General features: G+C 48.8%; 1 protein-coding gene across 1 annotated transcript; it reads left to right on the top strand.

The window, feature by feature from the left end:
• Positions 1 to 314: 314 nt before the first annotated feature.
• Positions 315 to 3,319, top strand: LOC125945875 (uncharacterized). Its single transcript, XM_049668241.1, has 2 exons — positions 315 to 923; positions 2,281 to 3,319. Exons 1-2 carry the CDS (start codon positions 526 to 528, stop codon positions 2,585 to 2,587), a joined length of 705 nt encoding a protein of 234 aa, XP_049524198.1. The 5' UTR covers positions 315 to 525; the 3' UTR covers positions 2,588 to 3,319.
• Positions 3,320 to 10,975: the final 7,656 nt, after the last annotated feature.

Consider the following 10,975-nt stretch of genomic DNA (forward strand, 5'->3'; position numbering starts at 1 on the left):
GTGTGCAACGACGCAGAATTAGCAGTTCTTCCCGGTACTGATTTTGCTTGTTTGCACACGGCGCTCACCAGGAACGACACATTGGAAAGACTCGAGCTTCCTTTCTCATTCCTGGAGCCGACACAGTGGGTCCAGTTCTTCTGGACTGTGTCGAGTAAGCAATCCTTCCAAAGGCTTACCGTACACAAACCTAAATATAATTATAAGTGCAGGTATTTGCCAGCATTCTACAGAGCGCTTAAGGAAAGTGGCGCTGAAACAAAAGTCTCTCTCGGCACTCTTGAAAATGTCTTCGACTTGGAGTTACTCGAATCCAAGTCATTTTCAAATGTCAACTTTAGTTGTCGCAATGCTGGTCGAGGGAAACTGCTAGCCTTGCTGCAGCTTTCCCCCGCATTGAAGACCCTAGGTTTGTACGTCAACACGGGTGACGCTGAGCTGTGCTCGGCCATCGCAACATACATTAGGAAAGCCTCACCTCTTGAAAATCTCCGGCTCACATTTTCTTGCAATGTCCCTGACATCATGGACTCTACATTCAGAGCATGCACAGAAATTTTCGACTCGCTCGCTTCAAGCACGAGCATAAAAAAGCTGCGAGTAGACTTCGAACACGGCATGGGCGGCCTAAACCCTGTGCACGACCGGGGAGTGGAGCTGCTGGCTGACGCCATCAACGCGAGTCGGAGCATACGAAGAGTGACCTTCAACTGCCTCGTTACGGTGATCAACGAGGACTTTTTTCAGCGCCTGTGTTTTGGCATCGCGGAAAACTACATTCTGGTGAGCATAGACACGGCCAAGTACCTACGAGTAGATAAGAGAGTGTTTCAAGCCTCCTTCGCCGTCTGGGACGCCGTGCGTCGAAACGCCAGCTTTGTGACACTCGCTGCAGATTTCACTGACGGCAGGACACTGCACAGGTATGTGGACTGTTATCTCCAGCACTCTAGCTCATTCTATCCGGCACATTACATCTCAATACTTAATTTTAGGTAAATGAACTTGTAAAATAATGCACGAATCTGGCAAAGCAATATTTGATTTATCTCGCTATCGGAGAACATAGCTGGCTAAGGTATCGTGTGACTGTCGGGAATGGAATGGCAATGTGTTCATGAGAAATCTGAGAGACCTGGTTTTTCATATATTTGACATCAAGGTGTAGGGACGGGAGACTTAGTTCTGTCCTGCCTATAAAGTCTATAAAGAGTTTAGGCTTGAGACAGCATCTTACATTGGATTCATTCGCCGCGCCATGGAGAAAATATCACGGAACAGAGGTGCCCTTTAAATATCTTGTGGATTGCTTTGTTTACGCAAGATTTACCCAGTAAGGAAACGCATGAAAACACACACTACTGTCTCCTGTTTGTTTCTATTCTTCTGTCTGTCTGTTTCTCTTTCTCTCTCTCTCTCTCTCTCTGAGTGTGTGTGTGGGGATGGAGGGTGTTTCTGTGTGTATGTGTGTTCACCCTTTCTCAGGACATTGAGCTTCGGTCTTTTGCATGAAACAAAGATACAAGGAAGCGATTAAATTTTAAGCCCTGTGCAAATCGACCTCTCTAAACAATCTTTCGGTATATGGGAATATGCGCTGGCTTTAGATTTCCTTTAGCGCAACACTCGTTTATTTTTTAATTTTTTTTGCATTTACATATATGTTTGTGTGACCCGATATTGTCCTCCACAATCAGATTTCTCAATGATTTGTCCTCCATAATCTCTCAATGAGCAAGGAGTGAAATTTATTTGTATAATATTTATAATACGGTAAGTGATCCCTTCGTACCCTTATCTCTGCCACTTCATTACGCTCTTGTCAGAAACTGTATTCTCGCCGTTAAGTCCGCAAATTGCTGTTTACTGGCTGATTTGGCTGCGTTCGCGCAAGCACTCTTAAAAGCCTACAGGCCACTATCTCTACCTGTGGTGACACTATTCAGCTTATCATAGTGACGTATTAAAAAGCATGGAGGTCCAGTACGAGTGCATTTCTCAGCATTTGCACGCATCGTACCACGAATTCACGAAAACAAAACTACTAGTCCTCTCTCTTGCGAAGGCGTCACAGAATCTGCGAAGCTGCTGTTTTCGAAAGGTAGTTTTCTTTCTCTAAAGCTCCATATAGCGGAGATGCATAACGGGCACTAAAATCTCTCGTGCCGACAGTTACAGCGGCGTTCGATGTCACGTCCAAGCTATCTGCCAGAACGTGACTGCATATTTGTAAGCAAGCAACACAATGGTACATAAAAAACCATGATAACTTATTTGCAGACGCTGCGTTCGAGCCTTGGAGCGAGTGCTGCGCCATCCTCCCCTCCTTGAGGAGCTCGCCGAACAAGAGTCCCTGAGCGTGGCCGAGGCCTCTGCGATGGTTCGACGAAAGTTCAGCAGAGCCGAAGGCCTGCACGACTTCATGCGGCTCGCCGGTGTCGTCAAAGAGCGCGTGGAGTGCAACTCGCGTGCAGGCGGACGACTTCAACTGGACGACCTGGACGAATACTGCTGGAGGAAGGTGCGGAGCTACCTGATGATAGACGACATCAGGGACCCTGGGGCGACCACGCTGGTCCATCGCTAACGACGGCGGCAAGTTTGGAACATCGTCAACACGTGACACAAGTTGTTGAGCGGAACTGCTCCACTACAATACAGCTCTATTTTACAGCGGCCTTGTTGTCTGAGTACTTGAACACCTGGGATAGGAATATTGCCCTGCTGTGACGTGTGAGGTAGAAAGGATGCCGAATGGACAAAATCAGGAGGGCGGAGAGCGCCCTCTCTTGAGCGAACTGCGTAGTTTGGCTCTGCAATATCTTAACTCCCCGTGACCCGACATTCGATGGAGTCATCATAGATCACCATCGACATGATTTTTGTAGCGATTAATTGTTTCTGTGCTGCTAGCACGCTAGCAGAGGCCTAGGTCAGGCGCTGATATTATTTTATGATAACCGATTTTCAGGATCTGGTGATCTTGTGTTTTAGTACCCACACATTTTACATATTCGACTGATGACTGCAGCTCCATATATTTTTTTATTTTGAATTTCTGATTAGGAATCGAGTATGCTCAAAAACAAAACATTCCTGTAATTATGAGTGTTTAATGCGGATGACTGATCTCTCATGACACCCCCCTACAACCACGGACATTCCGCCATAATGCATTCACACCCTCTGAAAAAGATTCGGTAAACCAATACTGATGCAAAGCACAACTCTATAGGTCCAAATTAAATTATTCAGAGATTAGTAGAGGCAAGCGCAAATGACCTTAGAGTGGTTTTATGTAGACGCGAAACATGCCCACGTTGCGTCGACAGCCGCATCGAGGAATCCGCGCATGCGCATCACAGTTAGCGTCCTGCAAGCTTCCCAACGTTTAGACCACTGCTGTTTGACGTAGTTCAATTCACTGTTTTTCATTGTTATATAACGAGTTTCCTTTGTCAATTTACACGAATTGTTTGTGGAATTCTTTATTTCCCTGTAATTTTTGCGATAGTTTGCGTTTGAGCTTTCTACGAAATAAAGGAAGTACTAATGTTTATATCCCCGCCTACCATTGTTATTCATGCCTGTCATTATTTAGGTTACCTCGACTGGAAAGCCCAGATACAATTTTCATCACAGATTTCGTCGACAAACCTCAAACCTGCTACCTAACCCTCTCAGCTCCGAAGACACCGTCTCCGAACGTAACAGTGACTCTGGCCATATCTTTTGTGCTCGCAATGACATAATCATCTCTCACTGACATGTTGCGGCACAATTTGGCCCAGCCAGTGAAATTTTACAAAGTTAGCTTTAGGTGGTCTGCATTACGCCACATTTTGTCAGCATTGAAGTATTTTTGCACCCTCTTTTCCAGGTGATCTTCATTTGCGCTCTTTCATGGCACACTTTTATATTTATATTTTATATTTATTGTTATCCAAATTTATAGGAACACTTTGTTGCATTGAAGATTTTGATATTATTAACAGCGGAGCTGTTTTAAGCCGTTGAGAAGAGGTTTATTGGCGGTGTCCTTCAAGGAGGCTACGAGTTCCAAGAATGGCGAGGCAGCGCGGAGCACCGTCTCCAAAGACACCAGCGACCAACAGCGCGAGCAGAGCGGGCCGAGCGTTGGCGATGCCGCTGGACGGAGGCGCGTCTTCTTTTTCACAATCGCCCCCGCAGAAGAAGAGCCATCCTGGCGACCTAAGAGGTTGTTGGCAGAGAGTCATGGTAGGGCTTGAGACGCGCCACGTGGACGAGGTCACGTCCACGCCGGCGCATGTCGTCAGATGGAGAAAGTGGCTCGATGAGAAAATTCACCGGGGACGTTCGCTCCAAGACGCGGTAATTCCCTTCGTACTTTGGAACGAGTTTTGAGGAAAGGCCTGGAGTTTGGCAAGGAACAGCCAGCCATACAAGAGACCCTGGGTCATACGTGGGACTGGGCAGTGAGTCGGCGCGTCCTTCCTTCTGGCGCTGTTGTTCTTGTGACGTAAAGGTACGCGCGAGCTGGCAGCACTTTTCAGCTTGTCGGGCAGCTTCGTACACAGGTGGGCACTCGGAAGCGTCAGGACGGTATGGAAGGAGAGTGTCGATGGTATGCAATGGCTCCCGTCCATATAGGAGGAAGAAAGGTGAAAATCCCGTTGTAGCTTGTATCGCGGTGTTGTATGCGAACGTTACAAACGGAAGTACGCAGTTCCAGTTGCCATGATCAGATGCCACGTACATCGCGAGCATATCACCGAGAGTGCGGCTAAACCGTTCCGTGAGCCCGTTAGTTTGCGGATGGTAAGCCGTGCTCGTTCGATGAATAATGTGGCATTCCGAAAGCAGAGCTTCGACGACCTCGCATAAAGCCCCTATATAAAAAAATTGTCGCAGTTTCACCTGAAAGGCGAAGCATCAATTGCGATAGCAAATTTGAATAGAGCTATACGGAGTAATGATAGCAGCTTTATCAGCTGTATAAACTTGGACATGCAGCAGCACCGGCAACACGCAGAACTGTTGTCGACGCCGCCGGCGTTTTGCCCGCGTTCGCTCAAAATGCGTGCGGCGTTGGTGACTGTTGCCGGAGCCTCTGATATAAATAGGCACTTGGTGCCGCAGCTAAACGTCGCCTCCCTTCCCCCCCCCCTCCCCCACAGCCTTTCGCGCGTCGGAAGAAGGTACGTTTACTCTACATATATGGTGATTGTAGAGGAGGAAAGAGACGCCTACTTCTGCAGCCCTTAAGGGAGCACAGCGCAGAACGCGCGTTTGTTCTCCGCCGTGCGTTCACTCCCCGTGAAAGCGCGCGTCCCTCGCGCCCTTTCACTCGCACATACAGCGTTCGGCGGCGCGCGGCGACGATTTCATCTCCATTGACGTCATACGGAACCTCACGGCGACGGCGACGGCGACGCCGACGGCAGAAATCTGCTTTTGAGTGTCCATATAATTGCTATCGCAATAAAAAGTAGCGACACTCTCCTCCTCCACCTTCCCTCCTCCTCGATTCTCCTCTCTTTCGCGCTTGCTCCTCGACCGTGGCGCCGCCTACACCGCTCGAGCGTAGCAGACGACCTTTCGCAGAGTGAATGCGCGCTTAGCAAGGCGGTGCGTTTGAGCGTTTGCGTTTGCTTTCTAGCTTCGAGTAACTTCGTGTACAGCATAGAATTTCTGTAAGGAGGGTTATATAAATTCAGTGACGGCAGGTTTTCGTTTATTCCTGTTTTGAAAACTTTTTTTAAGTACCTAAACGAGCGCCAACGCCGTACCATGACGACTCCGAATGTATCGCGTGTGCTACAATTAGGTACGTAACATTTGTCAAGCGCGTGTCGCAAGATCTTGTTGCGAATTGGTTTAAATAATAAGTTTGTGATCGAATGTCAACATCTTGACCTCCAGCAAGCCCTCAGTAATCTAAATAATCCGCATCGTCCATACCATGTGAATTCGCGACGCGTATCAGATGACGTAGAAAGGCTGATAGAGGACACAAACAATCGCTGCTCTGAAGGTTCGGTGGGGCATTACAAGCTACAAAGCTGCCTACATGCGTGCTTGCCAATCTTATAAGCACGCGCCAAGGCTCGGGGTGAGCGCTGGTCCTATTATGTTTCTAGTGCCTCATACTCGACAGAATTTTGCGCGGCCGGTCATCCAGTCGGGACTCTGCGTACATAGAAAATGAAATCACTTTTTTAGCATTCGCTCGCGAAGCGGGAAGGCGGTAATAGCGCTTCACTCAGTCTCAAACTAGAGCATAGTGAGCTTACGTTCAGTAAATTATTTTTTCAGGTTTGTGACTTGTCACGTTAGCTCGTCCTTTCACGAAGTGACGTACTTGTCGCGAACAGAGTTGCATTAAGGTGCATGCTTTGGGAACGGTTGCGAGCGGGTGACCGCACGTTTTCTTTGCGAGTGCTCCACCGCCGCTTCTTAAAATTCACACACTTTAAAGCTCACGCGAATTAGCATGTATGTACGTCTCAAAGACCTTTGATGCTGTCATTTGGCGACGAACGCACCCTGTAACTCGATTTTGGTAGACTACGCACGTTTTTCATCGGTGCCTTTGTATCGCTTATCAACCGCGCTACCGCCAACGACAAACACGAACGAAAGAGGCAAACAAAGCTGTTCGCTGTAAAGAGGGCTATTAAGTAACCACAAACGATAAAGAGTTGCTTTCCTAAGATGACTTTTTACACTCGACCCTTTAATTTTATCAAAAGGACTACGCAGAATCTTTAAAAAAAAAGTTCCGGAATCAAGTTTCGGAATGACGTTCTCGCACGCAGCCTCGCGTGCCCGCGAATGCAAGCCTGTAGGCGTACAAAACGATTAAGCGCGCCGAATACACGTCCAAATACACCAAAGTACACGTACTCGCAACTTACCTCGCATAGTCGTGTGGAGGGTGTTGGTCTGAAGTTCTTCCTGCCAATTCAATGAATCCACGTCTTTCTTCTTAACCCGTCGCGCTTACCGGACGGTATCGAGAAGAGTCGCTTGCCTTTGCTAGAAGTATTTTGGCATCCAAAGGCGCAGCAAGCCATGGTTATGGAAAATGCCTTGAAGCGACGTCGCACTTGCCACAAAACTTAGTTTAACGCATTCTCAAACTTAAACAACGAGGAAGAGCAACGGTACCAACGTGCGCTCCTCGCCAGTCGGTAGACGCTTATCAAGCGAAAATGGCGACGGAGCGTGATCGTGAACAAACGCAGCCAGCGTTCGGCGGCTCGGTGGTCCACGTGATGCCATTAGGCCAATACCAACGCGGCGTCGGCCTCGGACAGGGTGTGCGAGGAGGCGGCGGCATTCTTCAAAGCGTGACGCTACTTTTTTATATAGGGGCTTTAACCTCGCAGAGGAAGGCGCGACCTCTATCACTGAGAAGTTCTCGAGGTGCGCCATGTCGAAGGATGAAGCGATGCAGGACGAAAGAAGCTATATCCCGCGCTGTAGCATTCCGTAGAGCAGCAGTTTCGGCGTAGCGTGTCAAATGGTCCATAGCAACTATGATCCACCGATTGCCATCCGGTGTCATGGAAAGCGGGCCGTAGAGGTCAATGCCTACGCGATCGAAGGGTTTGGCAGGGCACGGAAGCGGCTGCAAGGCTCCAGACGCACGTGAAGGTGGTAACTTGCGACGTTGACAGTCAGGGCAGCACTGAACAAACTTTCGTACAAAAGTGTACATTCCCCGCCAGTAGTAGCGATGGCTTATACGTTCGTAAGTCTTAAACACTCCGGCGTGGCCACATTGCGGATCGTCGTGAAAAGAGGCACAGATTTGGGATCTTAAGCTGCGGGGAATGACTAGTAGCCATCTAAGGCCTTCGGGAGCATAGTTGCGTCGGTGAAGCAGCTGATCACGAATGGCGAAATGAACAGCTTGGCGTCGGGGGGATCGGGCTACAGGAGTGGTCGATGAACCAGAAAGATAAGCAAAAAGAGAAGCGATCCACGGGTCACGGCGTTGTTCGGTGCCAATCGAGTCAAGTTCAAGGGATGACAGGGGGTGAGCGCAAGTGGTTCCGCAGGCCGAGTCGGGAGGTAGAGGTGAACGGGACAGGGCATCTGCGTCAGTGTGCTTGCGTCCACAGTGGTAGACGACGCGAATATCGTACTCCTGGATTCGGAGTGCCCAGCGTGCTAAGCGGCCAGATGGATCTTTCAACGTGGCGAGCCAACAAAGCGCGTGGTGATCCGTTACCAGATCAAATGGGCGGCCGTATAAGTATGGGCGGAACTTGCCAAGCGCCCACACCAGAGCCAAGCACTCTTTTTCAGTTACGCTGTAATTGGCCTCTGCTTTTGTCAGCGTTATGAACCGGATACAGAGGCTCCTTCTATAACTAGCGATGAAGTTAGAAGGGCCTTGAAAGACATGACCAGGGGGAAAGCTGCTGGAGAAGGTGGAATAACAGTAGATTTAATCAAAGATGGAGGAGAAATTATGCTTGCAAAGCTTGCGGCCCTTTATACGCAATGCCTCGCAACTTCAAGTGTACCAGAGAGCTGGAAGAACGCCAACATTATACTTATCCATAAGAAGGGAGACATTAAACAATTGAAGAATTACAGACCCATTAGCTTGCTTTCAGTATTATATATAAAATATTCACAAAGATAATTTCCAATAGAATCAGGGCACCACTTGACTTCAGCCAACCAAGAGAACAGGCTGGCTTCAGGAAGGGATATTCTACAATGGATCGTATCCATGTCATCAATCAGGTAATCGAGAAATCTGCGGAGTACAATCAACCTCTCTATATGGCTTTCATAGATTATGAAAAGGCATTTGATTCAGTAGAGATACCAGCAGTAATAGAGGCATTGCGTAATCAAGGGGTACAGAAGGCATACGTGAATATCTTAGCAAATATCTACAAGGATTTCACAGCTACCTTGGTTCTCCACAAGTAGAAAGATACCTATCAAGAAAGGGGTGAGGCAAGGAGACACAATCTCTCCAATGCTATTCACTGCATGCTTAGAAGAAGTATTCAAGCTCTTAGACTGGGAAGGCTTAGGAGTGAGGATCAACGGCGAATATCTCAGCAACCTTCGGTTTGCAGATGACATTGTCCTATTCAGCAACAATGGAGACGAATTACAACAAATGATTGAGGACCTTAATGGAGAAAGTGTAAGAATTGGGTTGAAGATGAATATGCAGAAGACAAAGATAATGTTGAATAGCCTGGCAAGGGAACAAGAATTCAAGATCGCCAGTCAGCCTCTAGAGTCTGTAAAGGAGTACGTTTATCTTGGTCAATTACTCACAGGGGACCCTGATCATGAGAAAGAAATTCACAGAAGAATAAAATTGGGTTGGAGTTCATACGGCAGGCATTGCCAAATCCTGACTGGGAGCTTACCACTGTCGTTGAAAAGAAAAGTGTACAATCACTGCATTCTACCGGTGCTAACATATGGGGCAGAAACTTGGAGGTTAACAAAGAAGCTCGAGAACAAGTTAAGGAGCGCACAAAGAGCGATGGAACGAAAAATCTTAGGAGTAACGTTAAGAGACAGGAAGAGAGCGGTGTGGATCAGAGAACAAACGGGGATAGCCGATATTCTAGTTGACATTAAGCGGAAGAAATGGAGCTGGGCAGGCCATGTAATGCGTAGGATGGATAACCGGTGGACCAATAGGGTTACAGAATGGATACCAAGAGAAGGGAAGCACAGTCGAGGACGGCAGAAACCCAGGTGGGATGATGAAGTTAGGAAATTTGCAGGCGCAAGTTGGAATACGCTAGCGCAAGACAGGGGTAATTGGAGATCGCAGGGAGAGGCCTTGGTCCTGCAGTGGACTTAAATATAGGCTGATGATGTTGATGTTTGTCAGCGTACGACTCGCATAGGCGACCACGTATTCGGAGTAGCCGGGCTTGCGTTGCGCGAGGACGGCGCCAAGACCGACCCCGCTGGCGTCTGTATGCACCTCAGTTGCAGTTGTCTGGTCGAAATGGCGAAGAATAGGTGGAGAGGTAAGAAGACGACGCAGTGTAGCAAACGCGGCGTCGCATGCAGGAGACCAGGAGGAGAGGTCCGCGCCACCGCGTAGGAGCTGGTTCAAGGGCGACATGATCGATGCGAAATTGCGGACAAAGCGCCGGAAATATAAGCACAGGCCCACAAAACTGCGTAGTTCTTTGACTTTAGTAGGCTTCGGGAACTGAGCGACTGCACGAAGTTTAGAGGGGTCCGGTAGAACGCCTTGCTTGGACACGGTGTGGCCTAAAATGGTCAGCTCGCGCGCGGCGAAGCGGCACTTCTTGAGGTTCAGTTGCAGGCCAGCGTTGGTGAGACACGTGAAAACATGTCGAAGGCGAAGTAGGTGGGTTGGAAAGTCAGGCGAGAAAACCACGACATCGTCGAGGTAACACAGACACATAGACCAGAGGCCACGCAGCGTATTGTCCATGAGTCGTTCAAACGTGGCAGGCGCGTTGCAAAGTCCAAAGAGCATCACGTTGAACTCTTATAGGCCGCCAGGTGTAATAAACGCCGTTTTCTGGCAATCGCCTTCTGCCATTGGAACCTGCCAGTAGCCAGAACGCAAGTCTAGGGACGAAAAGAATTCCGCGCCCTGAAGGCTGTCAAGGGCGTCGTCGATGCGCGGCAAAGGATAGACGTCCTTGCGCGTGACCTTATTCAATCGACGGTAGTCAACGCAAAAGCGGATAGACACGTCCTTCTTGCGAACTAGAACGACAGGAGATGCCCAGGGACTGTGAGATGGTTGGATTGATAACGCCACGGCGTAGCATATCGTCGACTTGGTCGTTGATGACGCGACGCTCGCCGGCGGAGACGCGGTACGGTCGTTGACGCAACGGCTGGTGCAAGCCGGTGTCAATGTAGTGCTGCACTTCCGACGTTCGGCCCAATTGCGGCTGAGAAACATCGAAGGAATTTCTGGAGTGGTGTAGAAGCTGAAGAAGCTCGGAGC

The sequence above is a fragment of the Dermacentor silvarum genome, chromosome 5, assembly GCF_013339745.2.
Source record: "Dermacentor silvarum isolate Dsil-2018 chromosome 5, BIME_Dsil_1.4, whole genome shotgun sequence".
Taxonomy (NCBI): Eukaryota; Metazoa; Arthropoda; class Arachnida; order Ixodida; family Ixodidae; genus Dermacentor; species Dermacentor silvarum.

Bases quoted from the DNA above. Each gene is read 5' to 3' on its own strand.
- LOC125945875 (XM_049668241.1), top strand. From the start codon at position 526: ATGGACTCTACATTCAGAGCATGCACAGAAATTTTCGACTCGCTCGCT. The intron at 924-2,280 runs GTATGTGGACTG...ACTTATTTGCAG, and splicing joins GACGGCAGGACACTGCACAG to ACGCTGCGTTCGAGCCTTGG.